We start from the raw sequence: 20,278 nt of genomic DNA, 5'->3' as shown, positions 1-20,278 counted from the left end.
AAATTAATCCTCGTGTGAATGTGTCTGTGTGTACATGTGATAGGGAATATAAATTAGAAGCTCCACTGTGGCAGGGACTGATGTGAATGGCCAAATATTGTCTGTAAAAGTGCTGTACAATGTGTGTGTGTGCATGCATAATATAAATAACTGGTCATAAAATAAATGTCATGCTCGGCGTAAGTTGGGGTTCCGACAACTGCGTTTTGGCTGAAGGGACAGCTACCTGTGAGGAGAGTAAACAAGGTGGCTGAATGTAATTCCTCCTCATGGGGTGAAGGCCAAACTAATTGTTAACATTGGCCGGAGGGCGTAAAGGAAAAGGAGGACTCCGTAGGAAGGTAATTGTAGTTTTAATGACTAACAGGCTGTACACGAATATTGGAGAAATTGACGAAACTTGAAGAATTAGAGTCTATGGTTAAATGACTTGAAGAGTGAAGCTGAAGAACACCCTCTTTATCCCTTCATTCCAAATTAATCTTACCTCATCACTACAGCAATCCTGATAATCTCATTCACATCTCTCCCACAAACCCCTACCCCCTATCCTGTGCACTCTGGAATGCCAGATCTGTTTGCAACAAACTGGCTCCCACTCATGACCTTTTCATTTCCAACTCTCCGCACCTCCTGGCCATTACAGAAACCTGGATTACTCCCTATGACACCACTTCTCCTGCTGCTCTCTCTGCTGGGGGCCTCACATTCTCACACACACCCCGACCCGGGGGTCGCCATGGGGGTGTTGTTGGGATCCTTTTACCCTCAAGCTACACATACCAACTTATACCTCCAGAACCATCTCTTACATTCTCTACATTTGAGGTCCATGCAATACGCCTCTACCAACCTACTAATCTTCGAGTTACTGTCATTTACCATCCACCTGGCATTTCCTCCAAATTCCTCGACAACTTTGCATCCTGGCTACCTCTCTTCTGACATTCCCTCCATTATTCTAGGTGATTTCAACATCCCTATCGATAACCCCACAAAATCACCTGCCTCTAAACTCCTTAACCTCACCTCTTCACTTGGTCTCTCCCAGTGGACCACTTCACCCTCCCATGTGAACGGGAGCTCACTGGATCTGGTTTTCACTCACCGCTGTGATATTTCTGATTTCTCCAATTCCCCCTTTCCCCTCTCTGACCACCACTTGCTCTTTTTCAACTTATCTATCTCTGCTTCCCCATCTCTCCCTCCTAAGGCTACCATCACTAAGCGTAACATTGAGGCTATTGACACCTCATCCCTATCCTCCCTGTTTGACTCACTTCTCTCTCCTCTTTTCTCTCTCACATGCCGTGAACAAGCCACATCCCTATACAATGCATCTCTTACTTCTGCCCTGGACTCTGTTGCTCCGCCAACCACTATTCACCCTCGCAGATCAACACCTCAACCCTGGCACACCAGATATCTACAAAAATGCTCACGTACTGCCGAGCGACAGTGGAGGAAATCACGCTCTAAAGCAGACTTCCTCCATCTCAAATTCATGCTCTCATACTTTAGTGCTGCCCTTTCCCTTGCTAAACAATCAAACTTCAAAATCCTCATCTCTACCCAGTCTTCCAACCCCTGGCACCTCTTTGCCACTGTTAACTCCCTCCTTTGCCCACCACCACCCTCTCTCCATTCCTCATTGTCTGCTCTTGACTTTGCCACTTATTTCACATCCAAGATTGACTCCATACGTCAGGACATCACATCCCACCAGACCAGCAACCAGCCACCACCTATCCCTTGCCACCCCTCCCCTTCCCTCTTACCAACTCTGACATCTTTCTCCCATGTATCTAGTGAGGAAGTCATGGCCCTCATCCATTCCTCCACCCCCACAACCTCCCCACTCGACCCTATCCCCTCCCACCTCCTCCACTACCTCTCTCCTTCTGCCTGTTCCCATCTTGCCCACCTTCTCAATCTCTCCCTCTCATCAGGCACTGTCCCCTCTGCCTTCAAGCATGCTCTTGTCTCCCCTATTTTTAAAAAACCTACCCTTGATCCTAACACTCTCTCCAACTATCTACCCATCTCTCTCCTCCCCTTTGCCTCCAAACTTCTTGAGCGTATTGTCTATAATCGCCTCACTGCCTTTCTTTCCTCTCACTCACTGCTTGACCCATTCCAGTCTGGTTTACGTTCTCTCCACCCCACTAAAACTGCCCTCACAAAAGTCTGCAATGACCTCCATGCAGCCAAATCTAAGGGCCACTACTCTCTGCTTATTCTTCTTGACCTCTCTGCTGCGTTTGACACTGTGGACCACCCTCTCCTGCTGCAAATCCTTCACTCTCTTGGTCTGCGTGATACTGCCCTCTCCTGGCTGTCCTTCTACCTCTCTGATCGTTCCTTCTCTGTCTCTTCCCATGATGCTACCTCCCCCCCACTTCCACTAACTGTTGGTGTCCCCCAAGGCTCTGTTCTTGGTCCTCTCCTTTTCTCTCTCTATACGTCCTCTTTAGGTGAACTCATTAGTTCTTTTAACTTCCAATACCACCTCTATGCTGATGACACTCAAATCCACCTCTCCTCCCCTGATCTCGCCATGGCTCTCCTCACTCGTACCTCCAACTGTCTTTCTGCTATCTCTTCCTGGATGTCCCACCGCTTTCTTAAACTCAACATGTCTAAGACTGAGCTGATCATCTTCCCACCCTCCCGCACAACCTCACCTCCCACAATCTCATTATCCATTGATGGCACGACTATCTCCTCTAGCTAACAAGTACGCTGTTTTGGCGTAATCCTTGACTCCTCCTTCAAACAACACATTCAGCGCCTCTCACAAAGCTGTCATTTTCATCTCAATAACATTTCCAGGATCAGACCTTTTCTCACCCAGGATGCCACTCACTGATTATTTCCAGACTGGACTACTGTAATCTCCTCCTAACTGGCCTCCCTGAAAATTACCTCTCTCCACTCCAATCTATCCTCAATGCTGCTGCCAGGCTCATCTTCCTCAACAAATGCACTATGTCCACCTCCCCTCTCCTACAAGCCCTTCACTGGCTTCCCTTCCCTTTCAGAATCTAATTCAAACTTCTCACACTCACTTACAAAGCACTCACCCACTCCTCTCCCATTTACATCTCTGACCTTATCTCCCTTTACTCTCCCACCCGTCCTCTTCGCTCTACTAATGCACGCCGACTCTCCTGTCTTCTGATTACTTCCTTCCACTCCTATCTCCAAGATTTTTCACGTGCTGCTCCCTTTCTCTGGAGTTCTTTACCTCTCCCCCTCAGACTCCACCTCACTACAAAACTTCAAACGGCTCTTAAGACCCATTTCTTTACCAAACCCAGCCAAATCTCATCCTAACCCTCTGTTCCAAGCTCTCTATGTACCCCATCCCTGTCACCCCTGTCTGTCTACCCCCCCCCCCCCCCCTTAGAATGTAAGCTCTCACGAGTAGGGACCTCTTCCCTCATGTGCTTATCCTTTTCTTACTTTAATAATCCTCAACTGCCCAAATCCAGCAGTTTTTTGGCCACCTGGAACTTATCTCTATGTCGTTTACTGGTGTAGTTATGCTTAGTTACCCTGTACTTATCCTATATTGTCTTCAACTGTAAGTCACTGTTTTCCTGTTTTGATTATGTGCATATGTACTCTGTAAATATGTACAACTGCGGAACCCTTGTGGCGCCATATAAATAAAGGATAATAATAATAATAATAATAATAATAATAATAAAGAACTGAAGACTGCGATTAAAAGATGAGGATGAAGAACTTGTACTTTGAAGAAATGAAGATTTGTGATTGAAAGACGAGGCTGAAGAACTTGGACTTTGAAGAAATGAAGACATCTGCGATAACTGCTGTTAGCACCTGGAGCTCCTCTACGACCTGGGACCCCGTGAGCGCTTCCACGAGTGGCGACGGACTTAGACAGCAGGACTGCAGCAGCGTTTCGGTAACCGATAGATGAGAGCAACCAGGGCACCAGAAGTAACCTGGGAGCACAGAGCTGGAAAACCTTTCACAAGGAGGTAACTTGAAGCACTGGCAATCTCCTTCTGGGCCAGCCCCCTTTTGTAAGGAGAGAACACGCAAGATTGGCTGGACACAGAATGGGAACTTAATTGGTAATGCTCTGGTCTCCAACATGGCTGCCCCCAGCAAAGGAGACACACTCAGCTGTTAGCACACAGCTTTAGCCAGCTTCTGACTCTAACACACTATACTGTGTCACACTAGAGGACCTTACTGCAGCGATCCCCGCCGCAGCGCCCGGCTCTCCAGACCCCCGGCCCTCAGCAGCCGCACATCCGTCCAGGAGGACCCGCAGCCGCGCCAACCAGCGGGACGGCAACCCCCAGGAACACCCGCCGGAGGTAAGGCTCCGGAGCTTGACAATAAATAAATAAGAGCAGCTCTAATTCAGATTAGGAGTTACATTATCCCATATGGATTACTGGTGACCATAAGGAAAGCTTTTATACAGGCCCACTAAATCACAGGTGTCATCACTTATTATGCACAAGGGTTCCTTCTAACAACTGGCGTGAGGATTACAATCTATAAAGATATTTTATAAAAATAAGATGATATTTAGTAAGTAGAGGTTACACTGTGAAAATTACAGTGCCATACAGAAATATAAATTGATTTGTGTTCCCTAATGCGTGAGTAATAATACTACATAATAAATCAGATAATACGGAGATCTTAGTTGCGTATATCTGCAGATATATGGTTAAGCCCCCAGGCCGATCGACAAAGCTTCTCCGTCACTGGGGGCCCCTAATACTACGTATGGGTCCGGGGTGCAGGACCCCATCATGCCGGCACAGGTCGGCTACCCCAGGTCAGCACACAGGTGAAAAGGAATAAGGGTTAATAAGAAGCACAGAAGTGCTATATAAGTGAAGTGTGATTAAAATACAAAAATATATACAAACCCTTATTAATTCTCACCTGTGTGCTGACCTGGGGTAGCCGACCTGTGCCGGCTTGATGGGGTCCTGCACCCCGGACCCATACCTAGTATTAGGGACCCCCAGTGACGGAGAAGCCTTGTCGATCGGCCTGGGGGCTTAACCCTATAATCTGCAGATATACGCAACTAAGATCTCCGTATTATCTGATTAATATGTAGTATTATTACTCACTCAGTGTGCATTAGGGAACACAAATTGTTTTTTCTTACACAGAATTACCCCTCCCTTTTAGCACCTGACTGATATTACATCTGATTGAGCAGCTTTCCAATATTTGTGCAGAAATATAAATTGGTAAGTTACATTAAAGTGTCAGCACCTTATTACAGCCTTTATTGTTATCATCTTTTACACATCTGAAGGTCAGGTTCAAGTTGAACCAGATATAAGCACATAGAGAATCTCTAATGTTCACATTTAGTTATTTTTCCCACCTGTTTAATACTTTACAGCTAACAGGAAGCAGGTGCAGGTGACACACACAACAGAACCAAGATAAGGCTTAAAGGGCGAGAACAAGTAATGGGGAAAACATGCATTATTTGCCTTTCTTACCCAGAAGAATTGGTGATCGTTAATTGCTGTGTTTTAACAGAATCAGTGTATGATTAATGCAGCCCATTTGACAATAAATCAGTGTTCTAGACCCTACAATGTGACACTGTTAATCAGTAACAAAGGGATGCACTCCTGAACTTCTTCCCTGTTTTCCTATTGGTCACATGTGTGGAATTAATTTATTGACTTGAATAACACCCGTGACACAACGAGCTGGAGATGAGGATCTGATGCGTGGCCGTTTGCTGGGGTAGTGGATGCCACAGTAGGGAGGAATTGAGGTGGACGAATGTAGTTCTTTCTCATGGAACTCGGGGCGCGAGAGGAGGCTAATGAAGCCTAGGTAGACTGGATAAGAATCAAATGGGAAACAAAGCGCTGAATTAACAATGCTGAAGAGGGAGATAGAAGTTAAGCAAGAAAAAGATACAAAGGTAAATAAATAAAATAAAAATAGCAAATATTAAAATTAATGTTTAGGCTCTTTTGCAATAGATTGCTGTTTTTTTCGGTAGAGGAAAGGAGTCCTTTTGTAAAGCCTTGTACCGCCTCTTTAAATGCTAAACTGTCCCTATAGTATAACCTTTATGCTCCGACAGTTTAGCATTTAAAGAGGCGGTACAAGGCTTTACAAAAGGACTCCTTTCCTCTACCAAAAAAACCCAGCAATCTATCGCAAAAGAGCCTAAACATTAATTTTTATTTTTATTATTTGTTATTTTTATTTCTATTTTATTTAATTTACCTTTCTATCTTTTTCTTGCTTAACTTCTATCTCCCTCTTTAGCATTGTTAATCCAGCGCTTTGTTTCCCATTTGTTTTCTATATTATTTATATACACAGCTGCTCAAATCTCCATATATAAGCGCGGCAAACGTTTCCCTTTTTCAAGACTGGATAGGAATGCCTGGCAGATCCCAGACGATTGAAGACTTGAGGGTTAAAGAGTGCTTGTTTAGAAAACGTGGCTGACGAACACTGGAAAATGAAGACTGAAGAATAAGTGCTTGGTAAACATGGCTGAAGAATGAATGCTTGGCAAGCGTGGCTGTGGGTCACTGAAGAATAAAGACTTGCGGACTGAAGATGTATACTTGGTAGATGTGGCTGAAAAGCACTGAAAAATATAGAGTTGTGGACTGAAGAATGTATACTTGGTAGAGGAGGTTGAAGAACACCGAAGAATACTGCTTTGAGGAATGACAAATTAATGCCAGATAGTCATGCCTGAAGGGCACTGCGGTTGACCGATAGGCACCTCAACGGTCACAGTGCACCCAGGGCGGGGCACCCGGAGGGCAAACAGCTATAGTCGTGGAACCGAGGAGCCTCCGGCAAGGGGTGGCGGGCAGTGGCGACAATGCTTTTAAAGCGGAGATAGAGATCCTTGGAGCACGGGGAAACTGCAGGGAATTTCCTGAGAGAGCTCAGAGCTGGAGCTTCTGCACAGGGCGGTAGCATAAAGCACTGGCAGCATGCAAAAGTGGGCTGACCCCTTTTGTAAGGTACCATATGTTGAAGAGGTACCCTGCCTCTCCATTTTGGAACTCTGGGTTACGTAATAGAGGTCAAAACTGTGATACATATGGATGTACCTTAAATCTTTTCTGCAATATGAACCACAATTTCCTATTTGACATTAATATTGGATCGTTACGGGTTTCTGGGCCAACTTCACCATCCTGCATATGCAAGAAAGCTACTAAATGGGTCTCCTTCATGAGTCCGTATCTATCTGGGTATTCTGAACCCAGGGGGTCATTCTGATCTGATCGCTGCTGTGCGTTTTTGCAGATCCGAACTGCGCATGGACCGCACTGCGACAACAGGTTGCACGGCTGTAACGAGCATTGGCGTTCTGCAACGGGATGGTGCGAAGGATCCATTCGCACAGGCGTTCACAAGAAGATTGACAGGAAGTGGCTGTTTGTGGGTGGCAACCGTTTTCAAGGAGTGTCCGGAAAAATGCAGGCGTGTTCAAGCGTTTTCAGGGGGGGGTGTCTGACATCAGCTCCGCCCCCGATCAGCCTGTTCTCATCGTACTGAAAGAGTAAGTCCTGGGCTATGCAGCGACTGCACAAAATCAGTTTGTGCAGCTCTGTTACACATGCGATCGCACACAGGGCCGGTTCTAAGGTTTGTGGCGCCCCGGGCAAAATATGGGGGGCGTGGCTTCAATTGGGGGCGTGGTCAATGCGCTGAAAGAAAAAATAAAAATAAATAAAAAGAATACTTACCATCCCCGTTCCTGATCCAGACCCCCTCCGCCGGCGGCGCCGATCTTCTGCTCTCCTCTCTTCGATCTATGGGAGAGACGTTATTACGTCTCTTCCATAGAACAGCATAGACACTAGAGGTCAATTATGACCCCCTAGTGTCTGTGCCACTATGCTGTGCGGTGCACGATGACATCATCGCGCATCGCACAGCAAAGGTCCTCTAGACGAAGGGAAACTAGACCGTAGCGTCTATTTTCCCTTCATGGAGAGGACCTTTGCTGTGCGGTGCGCGATGACGTCATCGCGCACCGCACAACTAAGGTCCTCTCAATGAAGGGAAACTAGACACTACGCGTCTGGTTCCCTTCAAAGCGGGGGGCACAGCACGGCACTGCGGGGGGCACAGTGGCGGTTCTTGCCCTGGTGCTGCGCCCTCCGGATGGCGCCGGCGCCCTCCGGAAGGCGGCGCCCCGGGCAAAAGTACCGCTTGCCCGTGGCAAGAACCGCCACTGATCGCACACTTGCACAGCGAAAATACACTGCCACTGTAAGCGGCGACTATCTGATCACAGGGCTGCAAAAAATGCAGCCCAGCAATCAGATCTGAATTAACCCCTCAGTCTTTAAGATGTCTTAGGAGAGCCGCCTGATTATACCATACCACGTTAGGGAAATGAATCCCGCCATAGGTTTTTCGCTGTTGTAATTTGCTTAAGCTAATCCTAGATTTTTTTACTTTGCCATATAAATGTGCAGAAAAGTCTATGAATTTCCTTTATATCCCCATTGGTTAACGAAAGAGAGAGATTCTGAACCGGGTAAAGTAACCTGGGAAAGGAAACCATTCTCACCAAGTCTGCTCCACCCATAAATGACAAACCAAGATGTTTCCGTCCCTGCAACTCCGTATTGAGAGTTCCAATAGCTGTTGAAATGTTTATGGTATAAAGCTGTGAGATGTCCTTAGGTAGTTTGAGCCCTAAATATGATATTGAATGCTGGATTGGTACACAGTCAATACTCTGTACAAAGGTATTGGCACAGCGGTGACAGCGTCCTCTGTACAAGCTCCCGTGAACCATTCCAATATGCTTGTAAGCTTAGATGCACAAAAAGCATTTGATACAGTGGCATGGCAATATCTGTACGAAGTCCCCCTACATTGAGGGTTCGGGATAGACTTTAGGTATTTAGTAAAAAAAATGTTATACAGGACCAGCTACCTCCTTATTGATCAATGGGCTATGTGGGGAAAAGGTCGAAATGTCCAGAGGTACAAGGCAGAGATGCCCCCTGTCTCCACGGTTATTCAATTTAATATTGGACCCCATATTACGGGTTATTAATTCATGATCAGAAATTGAGCGGATAAGAATAGAGGGACCAGGTTATTAAAATATCAGCTTTTGCCGATGACATCTCGTTATATCTCTCCAACCCAAAAGAATCACTAGGCCCCCTTATGCATAAAATCAAACAATTTGGCCAAGTTTCAGGATTTGAAGTAAACATTGAAAAATCAGAAGCACTATAACTTAAGAAAGAATGTATATGTCCGTCATGGGCCCGATCCATGAATCTTATGTACTTTTTTTTCTAAGGGTGCACGGCCACACCTCCTGTTATTAGGCCACACACCCTGAAAAGTACCTGGACCCAGCCAGGCGCTCTACTGCCCTGCCTGAAGGTGTAACTGTTGCCGCCCAGTTTGTATCTAAAACATTCAGAATAGCAATAGCAGGCTTGAACGGGATGAGGGGGGGAGGGGGGGGGGGGACCAACAACAATCTTCGTACACCCCTATGAGATTTTTTTGGGTATGTTTGTTTGTTAGTTTTAAAGAAAGCACCAGAGACAAATATGAAAAGTCTCGGAGCCGCTGACATAGTTACCAGTTATCATCATCAGCAATGGAATTATTTACCACCATTACAAGAGTGTATAACATCATTAAGTCTTCATTTTAATGTGCTGTATTAGCCTGGAGAGCCAATTACATGTTTTATATTACTTTTCATATTTTAGTGTTCATTTATTTTTTTGGTCTCACACACACAATGAAACAAGGAAAACAATTATAGTTGGAATATGGCCAGGATCCTTATAACACATTGGACTTTGCTGGAAAAACAAATCAAGACGAGGATCACGTGAATGGGGGATGTATTAGGATTGGGAGAGTCCCTGATTTCCACAGTATTAGAGGAGAGATTGTGACAAGGTAAGCCAACAGAGACTTGTTTTTGTGCATATAAACTACAGTATGTACTGAACATCTAAATTATAGCCTTGCCTGTAAACAATGAATTATGCAGTTATTTCTGATTATAATGTAATGAGATACATGTAACACAGGAATGTGGCAACACTTAAAACAACTGTTAACCCTTCCTTGTAGAGGTTTAAAGGAGAACTGCAGACCCATCAGCCATAACATTAAAACCGCTGATCGGTGAAGTGAATGGTATCCCAGGATGATGGCGTTCGGAATGCAGACAGTCAGAATACAGATGCTGGAATCCAGACACTGGTCAGAATGCAGACGCCAGGATCCCGACATGAATCAACATGCCAGCACCAGAATACAGACTGCTGGCATCCCAGATGTTAGTATGCCGGGGCTCCTTAGACTCAAGCCATTGGGGAAGACGCTGTCAGGTATAGGCTGCGCAGGGGGAATAGTTAGGGTTAGGCTGCAGCAGGGGAGGTTAGGTTTTGGCTGCGGGGAGGGAAGATTAGGTTTTGGCTGCGGGGAGGGGGGGTTAGGTATAGGCACCACCAGGTAGTGTAGGGTTAGCCTTCTTACCTTACAGGTGTCGGGATGCCACCGTCGGTACTCTGACCTCCAGCAACCAAAGCGTCGGGATCCCAATGCCATCCCGAACTGAACAACATTGATTGTCTTGTTACAATGGCACCATTCAAGGGGTAGGATATAATAGACAGCAATTGTACAGTCAGTTCTTGTACTTAAAGTGTTGAAAGCAGGACTACTGGGCAAGAATAAGGGTACATGTGCATTGTATACATGAGGAAGAGATGGCACCAGGGCAATATTAGAGGAAGGCAAAGCAGCAATGGCAGTGTGATGCTCTGGGTAATGTTCTGCTGGGAAACCTTGGGCCCTAGGATTCATGGTAATCGGTTAGTATTGAAATCCTGACAGATCCCATTATTTTAACCCTAACCTCCCCCTCCCGCAGCCTAACCTAAGCCACCCCCACCCCCCAACTTAAGCTTAACTTTCCCGCACCCTGTCAGACTGTAGGAAGCCACTCTGTATTTCGTGCAGCCCAATCCAGCTTCTATGGTCTGCAGCCGATGCAGTCCATAGAAGCTGTGGTATTGCACATAAGCACTGCAACATCTGAGCATGTGACGGTCCCAGCAACTACTTGAATCATTGTGCATGTGCTGGGACGCAGGCTGAATGTCACCTCTCCTCTCTGGCACAGGGGTAGCGGCAGCCCCTCTACCACACATGAATTCAAGTCGCCACTGGTCACAGCTGTTATGGCGGCACAAGGGGAGCATACGCAATATTTGACAGGTGGTTTAAATGTTATGATTGATGGGTTTATCAAGCCTTCTAAAGAGTGGACAAGTGAAGAAGTTGCCTACAGCAGCCAACCAGCTTCCGCTTTCATTGTATAGAATGGATTTGATAAATGCTACATCAAAGTCTTACCTATAGTTCTAGTGTCGCAATGGGCAACTTCTCCACTCTTTAAAAGACTGATACATCTCCTCCCACATCATATCGGATAGTAGCCACAAATAAAGCTAACAGTAATGGCTCCAATCTTCATGCACAGGTTTTCTGAACACTGGTCTTCATTTCCCCCAGCAGGTCATGTGCTGATGCTTTGCTATAGTGTTGTACCACAAAGAGGGCTGCTGAAACAGATCATTGTCTACAGTACATAGTTGTTCATCTATGCTACAGAATGTGCTCCACCAGTGCTCATAGCTAGATCCGTAGTACACTTCCATTGAAGAGCAATGACTGGCACCTGTGATATGACAGCTTGTGAAATGTGACAGCTATGCAATGTTCAGCAGGGTACACTCCTTCAGTAAGAGCTATTTAAAGGGGGAAAAAGGGGGTCCTACATATGTTGAAAACTTTGCTTTTCTGTAGTGGGAATGGGGGTGGGGAATCTGTTGACTGCAACTCCTAATTCCAAATATAATGGGAGGTGCTACTATGTGGAGACTTGTAGTACCACACAGACAGAAGAAAAATTGCAGGTGCACACCCTAGGGGCTGCAAGCACTGCTCATAATAATAATAATAATAATAATAATAATAATAATAAATCATCAACTCGACAATCTAACTTTTTTGCCCAAAATGTATGGGCCCACCCACCGCGTCCAGGTTACATCAGGTGGGTCCCTAACACTAAGATACAAGCCCAGAACATGGAACCCCCCCCCCCCAAGTCAGCATGGGCCAAACGCCCAAAGGCATCACACTAGTGAGAGGTTAAAGTGTTAGTATAAATAAAAAGCATAAGCTGTGTGTTAAGAGTGTTATGTGGGTAAGAGGTAGGCCCATATATTTTTGCCAAAAATATGTCAAGCGCCTCATTTTTGCTTTATGTTAAATTGCAGAGTTTACTATTATTGTTATTAGCAGTGCTTGGTGCCTAGGGTGTGCAACTGCATTTTTTTTTCCTATCTGTAGTGGGAATTGGTCAGCTAACAATGGGAACTGCTATATTCAGTCATCCTCAGAGGTGAATTACATATCAGCCATAGTCCAAAGAGAGGCGTTAATTTAGCATGGTAAACAATACATCTCTGACATTACTAAAGGGAAACATCTCTAATCGGTTACCTATGTGACTACAAAAATACTAGGCTGACTTGGCTGTAATGTACAGTATAAGAGTAGTTTCTGGTCACATGACACATACTATAGCCAAAGTCTGCTTTGCTGTATACATTGTGCCCAATATCCAAAATGTGACTGATGCTCATTATCACCCCCAATACCTGCTTGTAAGGTATCCGGTCTCTAGGTCGACCACTCTTAGGTCGACAGACATTAGGTCGACCACTATTGGTTGACATGCATTAGGTCGACTTAGTCACTAGGTCGCCATAGAAAAAGGTCAACATGAGTTTTTCACTTTTTATTTTCATTTTTTGAACTTTTTCATACTTTATGATCCACGCAGACTATGATTGGGAATAGTAAGCTGTACCAGGCACAGCGAGACACCTTGCCTGAAGCATGGTGAGCAAAGCGATCCATGCGAGGGGACACGGTGCAGTAATTGGGGTTCCTGGTCACTTTTACGAAGAAAATGACACAAAAATAAATTTAAAAAGCTCATGTCGACCTATATCAGCTGTCAACCAATAGTGGTCGACCCTATGATCCACATCTGTTTGTAAAATGTCTGTGCCAGATAGAACAGAGGTCTCACAATCTCTGCCTGAGAGCGTTTCCCTATGACCTATTATGGACTAGAGCAGAAATTAAGTAACCCCCATTCAGTGATACAAGAAAAGGCAAGGGGTGGGAATACAAGGCAAGACAAAAAAATACTAGGACACTTAATGGTTAGAAAAGAAGAGACACTTGATACACTTAGGCAGATAATGGCTTCATTATACAATCAAAGTCTGTTTTGCTCTGTCACAATGATTGCTGCAAACATTGTAAAGTGTTCTCACTACTCATCTGTTTTATAGGTCTCAGAGCAGGAAGGTCACAGAAACGTCTGAGAAAGGACAAAGTACTGTACATCTGGCTTTTTTTATTGTCATATGTACGGTACAAACTAAGGAGAGGAGTTGGTGGTGGGTCAAGGTGGTGTGGGGGGAGGATGCTATGAAAGTACAATCACAGAGCAGAATAGGTTTTTAAAGATAATATCCCTGGTGGTCATTCAGAGTTGATCTCTAGCTGCATTCGTTCGCTGTGCAGCGATGAGGCAAAAAAAAACGGCACTTCTGCGCACGCGGCGCAATGCGCACACGCAACGTACTATTACAACGAACGATGTCATTTCACACATGGTCTAGAGAAGCTTTTTGGTCGCACTGCTGGCCACAGAGTGATTGACACGAAGTGGGCGTTTCTGGGTGTCAACTGACCGTTTTCAGGGAGTGTTCGAAAAGACGCAGCAGGCGTGCCAGGAAAAACGCAGACGTGGTTGGGCGAACGCAGGGCGTGTTTGTGACGTCAAAACAGGAACTGAACAGTCTGAAGTCATCGCAAGCGCTGAGTAGGTATTGAGCTACTCAGAAACTGCACAAAAAAAACTTTGCCGACGCTCTGCGATCCTTACGTTCACACTTCTGCTAGCTAAATACACTCCCAGTGGGAGGCGGCATAGCGTTTGCATGGCTGCTAAAAACTGCTAGCGAGCGAACAACTCGGAATGACCACCCCAATCCAGAGTGAACTAAAGCTCAATAAATCCAAATTACATTATACCCAAACAAGAGTAACCAATTACCCTTTATTGCCACTAGTTAATCTGCCTGTATATACAGAGCCATTTGCACGATATTTGTGTATCGAATGCATTTATTTTAAAATACCATATTTTGTTAGCTTTACAATCATCTCCAAGATGAAAAACATAAATGTCTGTTTTAGTAGAGCATACATAAGGTCACATTGTGCATCCGTCGTTACATAGTTTTAAGCCAACTCTTTGCTTGCCAGATATTAAACAAAACTGTATACAGAAGGAACAGAAAGCCCCTATACTAGGCTACCAGCCAGGATTCTACAAGAGTACTGTAAGTCACAGAAAGTGAGAGCACAATACTTTGATAAGCATTTGCAACACCAGATGAATCTCACACAAACAGCTTTATTTGACCAAGCTCAGCTTGGGATGGAAATATTGTGTGGAGCAGGAGACATTTCCCATCATGGGCAAACATGAGTAAAAGTCAGCAGTGATGGGTTTGGTTTGTTAGAATATTTAACATCTAGCTCTCTATACATCTAGTTCCTTGTCTCATCTGTCTAATAAATACAGGAGGAGGTCAGGACTCCATGCTTTACTGGTCACCAAACAGAGTGTGTCCAGTGACTGCACAGAATACGACGGAAAGCCTTTCTGAAGTCCTGGTTGAATATTGTGTATATAACTGGATTGAGTGAGCTGTTACAATATCCTATCCAGAAAAAGAACTGAAAGACACTTGGTGGGATATAGCAGAGTTCAGGGCAGATGGCCCCAAGGCTATAGGTGAAAAAGAATGGAAACCAGCACAAAACAAATACCCCAATGACCACTGCTAGGACAAAGGTAAACCTCTTCTCTCGGTTGATGTGGCTTTTTTTCTTGGTCATGTTGGGGTCTTTAGCCTTCTTAGGCAGCAGTATAATACCTCTAGTTGTAATAACTGTGTCCATAACAGGAGGTCCAAGGCCATTGGGGTCTCTTAAGCTGCTGTTGATTGAGGTCTGGTCATTGTTCTCCTTGGGTGCAGGAAGGGATACTCTGACAACCCGTGGGAGATCGGAATCCAGCTTCTCCTGTGGAGTAATGCAGGTATGGCCCGCTGACTTTTCCACATTGTTCAGAGTGCTGTTTCCAGTTGATTTACAAGTCTTACCGAAAGTTCTAGTGTTTTTCATGCTCCGGCGTTTGGCAATGAGATAAATTCGGAGGTATACTAGAATCATGATCAGGCAGGGTGCAAAGAAGGAGCAGATACTGGAGGAAAGGATGTACCAGGGTTCCTCATTCAACTTACACTGGGGTTTGTCTTTTCTCTGGTCCTCCTTCTTGCCTTTGTAAATCAGTGGAGGCAAGGAAATTAAGGCTGCCAGAGTCCAGACTATTAAGATTATGCACTTTATCCTCCTAGGAGTCCTCTTGGAGTTATACTCAATGGCTTGGCTGACCGACCAGTACCTGTCCAAGCTGATAGCACATAGGTGCACTATGGATGACGTGCAAAAAAGAACATCAAGTGCCAAGTACATCTCACACCAAGTATTCCCAAAGTACCAGTATCCCATCAGTTCGTTAGCCAAGGAGAAGGGAATAATGAGTGTGGCCACAAGGATATCTGCTGCAGCCAGTGACACCAAAAACAGGTTCTGAGGAGCTTTCAGTGATCGACTTGTCAGAACCGCTATTATCACCAAGACGTTACCAAAGATTGTGAAAAGGATGAGGAAGGTGATGATTGCTGCTATAACCGCAGTGGCTTGTATGGAGTAGGAGACAGGTGACGCCATTTCTCACTGATCACAGAGGTAGGTAGAACTTCCAGGACAGTAAATGTCTGGGCTAGGATAATAGGTCACCAACAAGTTGAGTCTCCATCATTCCTTCTTCTTATAGTTTTGATAAAACTTTTCAGAACTTCATAAAAAGTTTAGTCACCCAGGCTGTGATTCCATACAGTCCTATTTGTTTAGAACTGCATCCAAGAGCTGTAGAAGTATATTCGCTTGTTGTCTGATAGGAAATAAAAGCGGTCTTGATCACACTTCTCTCACTGAGGTGAGAAATGCAGATTTTCTGTGCTTTTAAAGTGCTGAATGTTTTTGCTTTCCCAGCCCCATTGAGTGATGTCAGATACTCCACAGCACAGCCCATTTCCAGGGAAGGTGGGAGGGAGTCACACACACACACACACTGAATCCTCTCCACTACACAGATTCCCTGAAGTCGGCAATACATAGCTTTTCCTCCTGCTGTTTATTTGTTAGAAAAGAGTGCAATGACTGCATATTACTTACCAGACTAATCCCACAAGCATTTAGATGATAGAAGATGGTGCTCTAGATAGACCGCAGAGAGAATAATGCAATCGCTTCCAGGATATATTCCACTTGAGAGAAAAATAATCTGAATTGCTTACTTAAGGGGTGAAGAAGATGTACATTCTACATACCACTGTAATAGCCAGTAACACAATAGGTCTAGAAAGGTGTTATACTGGTGCAAAACATAAAAAGTAACTTGCAGTACTGTGTTGAAAAAGTAGAACAGTTTAAGCCTGTGTGCTTGGGAGTCATGTTAGCGCTAAGTACTGACTGAGTTTTAACCCCTTTCAGATCCTGGTTTGAAATTCAGCACCAAGGATAGCTCAGGTAAGTTTACATCATCAGCTCCCTCTAGTGGCTAGCTGCTGAAAAAGCATGAAATAACAAAAAATACCCAACAAAAACACACACACAATCAAATAATCAATCACACTCACTCTCAATAACAACCCATGATGACATGTAAATCCTGTTAAGTGTTTATTCCACTGATAAATGGAAGGGAGCACATACACACAGCTACTGTGTGTCATTTGCACTTCCCAACAAACAGGTTATCAATGACAGTATTACTTTCACTTGATGGACTTCTCTTTCCTTCTACAACCACCTAGATGGATAGAGAATTAAAGAGTAAATAAAATAAGTGAAATATTTGCACTTGCCAAATATCAGTTTGGGATAAGGCTCATAAATGCAAAGTTATATAATATTAACTCTTGAAGCACCAGCATCTATTAGATTGTAAATACATAAATTGGTGATTTATTTCCAGTTCAATTCCCTATATTGGATAGCAGGGCCTAATTCAGCATCAATCGCTGAAGAGCGCACTTTGCATGCGTGCACACTGCTGCGCGCATGCGTGAGGACTGAAATTGCAAATGCATTATATCGTAGTCAAAGTGCTGGCGGGGGCGGTGTTGCGGCATTTGGTGGGGTGGCGTGGTGCGGACAATGGAGGCGTGTCTGGACCATTTGCGGGGCGGACTGTGGCAGCTGCTGCGATCCAAAACATGGGGGCTCGGCGACCACCTTCGCAACTAGGCTGTGAAGGTAGCGAAGTGCTCGGATTTTAGAAAGGAGAGGGGGGGGGGGGGGGGGGGAGGACCCGGCATGCGGAGTGGCCGTTCCCTGTGCTGGGCGACCCCTCGCATGCTAGTGGAATGGGTTGTAGTTTTGCTAATTTTCGCAAAACTACAACTCATGCTGAATTAGGCTCTATGTTCACTCTTTATAAATAACAGATCACCATGACTTACCCGCAGGTCATGGGGGTGAGGATGTGGTGGTAATTTCAGCTGGGCTTTAGTCCACCCAACATCGTCTTGCCCTCCAGTTGACCACAAAAGAGTCTTTTCCCCAGTGGAAGATAAGATGTAGACATTCAGTGTGCCTGTAAAGAAGGAATGGCATCAGCTTGTGCCTATCGTAGCATGTAAAGATAGCAGAGTTGTTGGTTTTTGTTTTTTTACAACACTTCAATTCACTCAAGAAATTCACATTTACCAGTGCAATCTGCTGCCCTCACACTGGAATCTTAGCCCACAGATCTATAGAATTCTCAAAAATACAAATGCACTTGCAGAAAAGTGGTCATGCATTACAACAAGAGAGAATTACTTTACAGAGCCCTGTGTCTTTCCTGTGGTCCCTACCTGTATATATTTTTTGCAGAGAAGTCAACGTACCCATTGTCAGGTTGGCTCAGAAGCTGCATTCTTAAATGACCTTCACTGTGTAGCTGCTACTGGTATTTTTGGCAGATTACTATGACATTGAGCACATTCAGGGTAACCTGTATCATCAAATCTTACCACTCCTATGGCAGATTGTCTGGTTAGTACATTTAGTCAAGCTCGGGCGGATTTAGGGGTCAGGCTGCCCCTAGGCACATTATTAGCCCCCCCCCCCTTCCCCAATCACGTCATTATCCTCTTCATTTTGGGTGCCAGTCCAGGTTGCCTTGAGACCACGAAAGCAGCCCCCAGGCCTCACCCTACTACCAATTCATGGACCACAATTTTCTGCCCATTGTCCCACCCCCGTCATTTGCTAATAAAATATAAAAAAATAAGTCGTAATGATGTGAAAAAAAAGAATCACCTGGCCCATATCAGTCTGCTGTGCCGCCCAGAGCAAGTGCCTCCCCTAGGCATGGGCCTCACATGCCAAGTGGGAAGTCCGCCACTGGTCCAGCTTATAGTCTGCGCTCTTACCATACAGTTTCCTATAACCTATCAGAACCAGGGAGGAGAGTTGTGTGACCTGACAATAACCCAGCATCTCAAAGCTCTGCTTTAAATATGAAATTATACAATTAAAACTGTTGTTAGTAAAAAGGTTTTGTGAATTATCTGCCAAAGATCTCCGAACACACATTTACCTGCTTTTATCTACACACAATGTTAAAACACTGATCCATTTATCATTATAGAAAGTGGAGAAAAAGAATGTTTTCTGTGTAATACCTCCTGCCAATCTGTCCTACTAATTAGTTAAAGAAAAGATTTAAAACAATTATTACTTAAAACTCAGTTTTTATACACCATTCAGTTGTAGGATATAAATTACTTCATTGTTCCAAAAAAAAAAAAAAAAAGTTACATTATAATAATTAAAACGCTAATGTGTTTTTCAGAGTACATTTAGAAATTCTAGCTTTGCAGATTATTCAGCTATCATGTGCCTCATTATCAAGAGCTGCAAATGTGTAGTGTGTTTTTCTCCAACAAAGAACTGTTTCCCATTTGTAAGGAACTCTCCTCTTTATTTCCCGCAGGACGCTATGAAGGTGTACTGTACAGTTGGAGCAGAGTTTATTTAGTTGGGTGGCCCACTGTAACAGAATGATACAGTAGGGGGAATTCAATTGTTTGAAAAATCGGTTGGGTAGTCCAATATGTTCTGTGCCACCATTATTCAAGCTGCCAGTTACCTTACAAAAGTTCAACTCTTTCCTCCATGTATGAAGGCTTTGGGATGTCTATAGCAGTGATCACAATGTACACCATGCCACCCTTTAATAGTAGGAAGACCGATTTATCAATGTCTTTTTCTCCAAAGACAATTGCACACAAACAGTAAGACAACTTCCTTCCCTACTTTGTTTTCCTTGGGGTGTCCTGCTGGGGAAAAAAAAGGAAAGGAAAGGTCTTCTCCGGGCCTAATCACTTAGTAGGCACCAACCTCGATCCTCAGGGCACTTACAGTGCAAGTTTTAGTGATAGCCAGGCTTCAGCACAGATGGTTAAAATAGAATGTTAATACCTATCGGTAAATCCTTTTCTCTTAGTCCGTAGAGGATGCTGGGAACACCAAAAGAACCATGGGGTATAGACGGGATCTGCAGGAGACATGGGCACTTTAAGACTTTGAAAAAGGGGTGTGCACTGGCTCCTCCCTCTATGCCCCTCCTCCAGACTCCAGTTATAGGAACTGTGCCCAGGTAGACGGACAAATTTCGAGGAAAGGATTTATTGTTAATTAAGGTGATATTCATACCAGCACACACTGCAAACACGCCGCACAACGTAGCATTCAACATAACCCAAGCCAACAGTATGAACCAATGTCAGCGACAGGCTGACTATAGGCATAACACAACATGTGTGTAACTAGAACTAATAACTGCAGATACAATACGCACTGGGACGGGCGCCCAGCATCCTCTACGGACTAAGAGAAAAGGATTTACCGGTAGGTATCAAAATCCTATTTTCTCATACGTCTTAGAGGATGCTGGGGACACCAAAAGAACCATGGGGTTATACCAAAGCTC

The 20,278-nt window shown here is 44.6% G+C and overlaps 2 protein-coding genes across 5 annotated transcripts in view; both read right to left on the bottom strand.

Annotated features, from left to right (window-relative positions):
* Window positions 1-13,506: 13,506 nt before the first annotated feature.
* On the bottom strand, window positions 13,507-16,248 carry ADRA2B (adrenoceptor alpha 2B). The gene has a single exon (XM_063930368.1). It carries the CDS (start codon window positions 15,961-15,963, stop codon window positions 14,779-14,781), a length of 1,185 nt encoding a protein of 394 aa, XP_063786438.1. The 5' UTR covers window positions 15,964-16,248; the 3' UTR covers window positions 13,507-14,778.
* A 718-nt stretch (window positions 16,249-16,966) lies between these two features.
* ASTL (astacin like metalloendopeptidase) overlaps window positions 16,967-20,278 on the bottom strand; it is a 75,476-nt gene continuing 72,164 nt past the window's right edge. For all 4 annotated transcript variants that reach the window (XM_063932029.1, XM_063932030.1, XM_063932031.1 and 1 more), the window contains 2 exons: window positions 17,760-17,893; window positions 16,967-17,107 (listed from right to left, as the gene is read on the bottom strand). In XM_063932029.1, coding sequence (XP_063788099.1) covers window positions 17,027-17,107; window positions 17,760-17,893 — 215 coding nt within the window. In that variant the 3' untranslated portion in view covers window positions 16,967-17,026. The remainder of the gene's footprint in view (window positions 17,108-17,759; window positions 17,894-20,278) is intronic.

The sequence above is a fragment of the Pseudophryne corroboree genome, chromosome 6, assembly GCF_028390025.1.
Source record: "Pseudophryne corroboree isolate aPseCor3 chromosome 6, aPseCor3.hap2, whole genome shotgun sequence".
NCBI classification, from domain to species: domain Eukaryota; kingdom Metazoa; phylum Chordata; class Amphibia; order Anura; family Myobatrachidae; genus Pseudophryne; species Pseudophryne corroboree.
This window is presented reverse-complemented; position numbering and strand designations above follow the sequence as displayed.

Coding starts and splice junctions, on each gene's coding strand:
- ADRA2B (XM_063930368.1), bottom strand. CDS start 15,963: ATGGCGTCACCTGTCTCCTACTCCATACAAGCCACTGCGGTTATAGCA.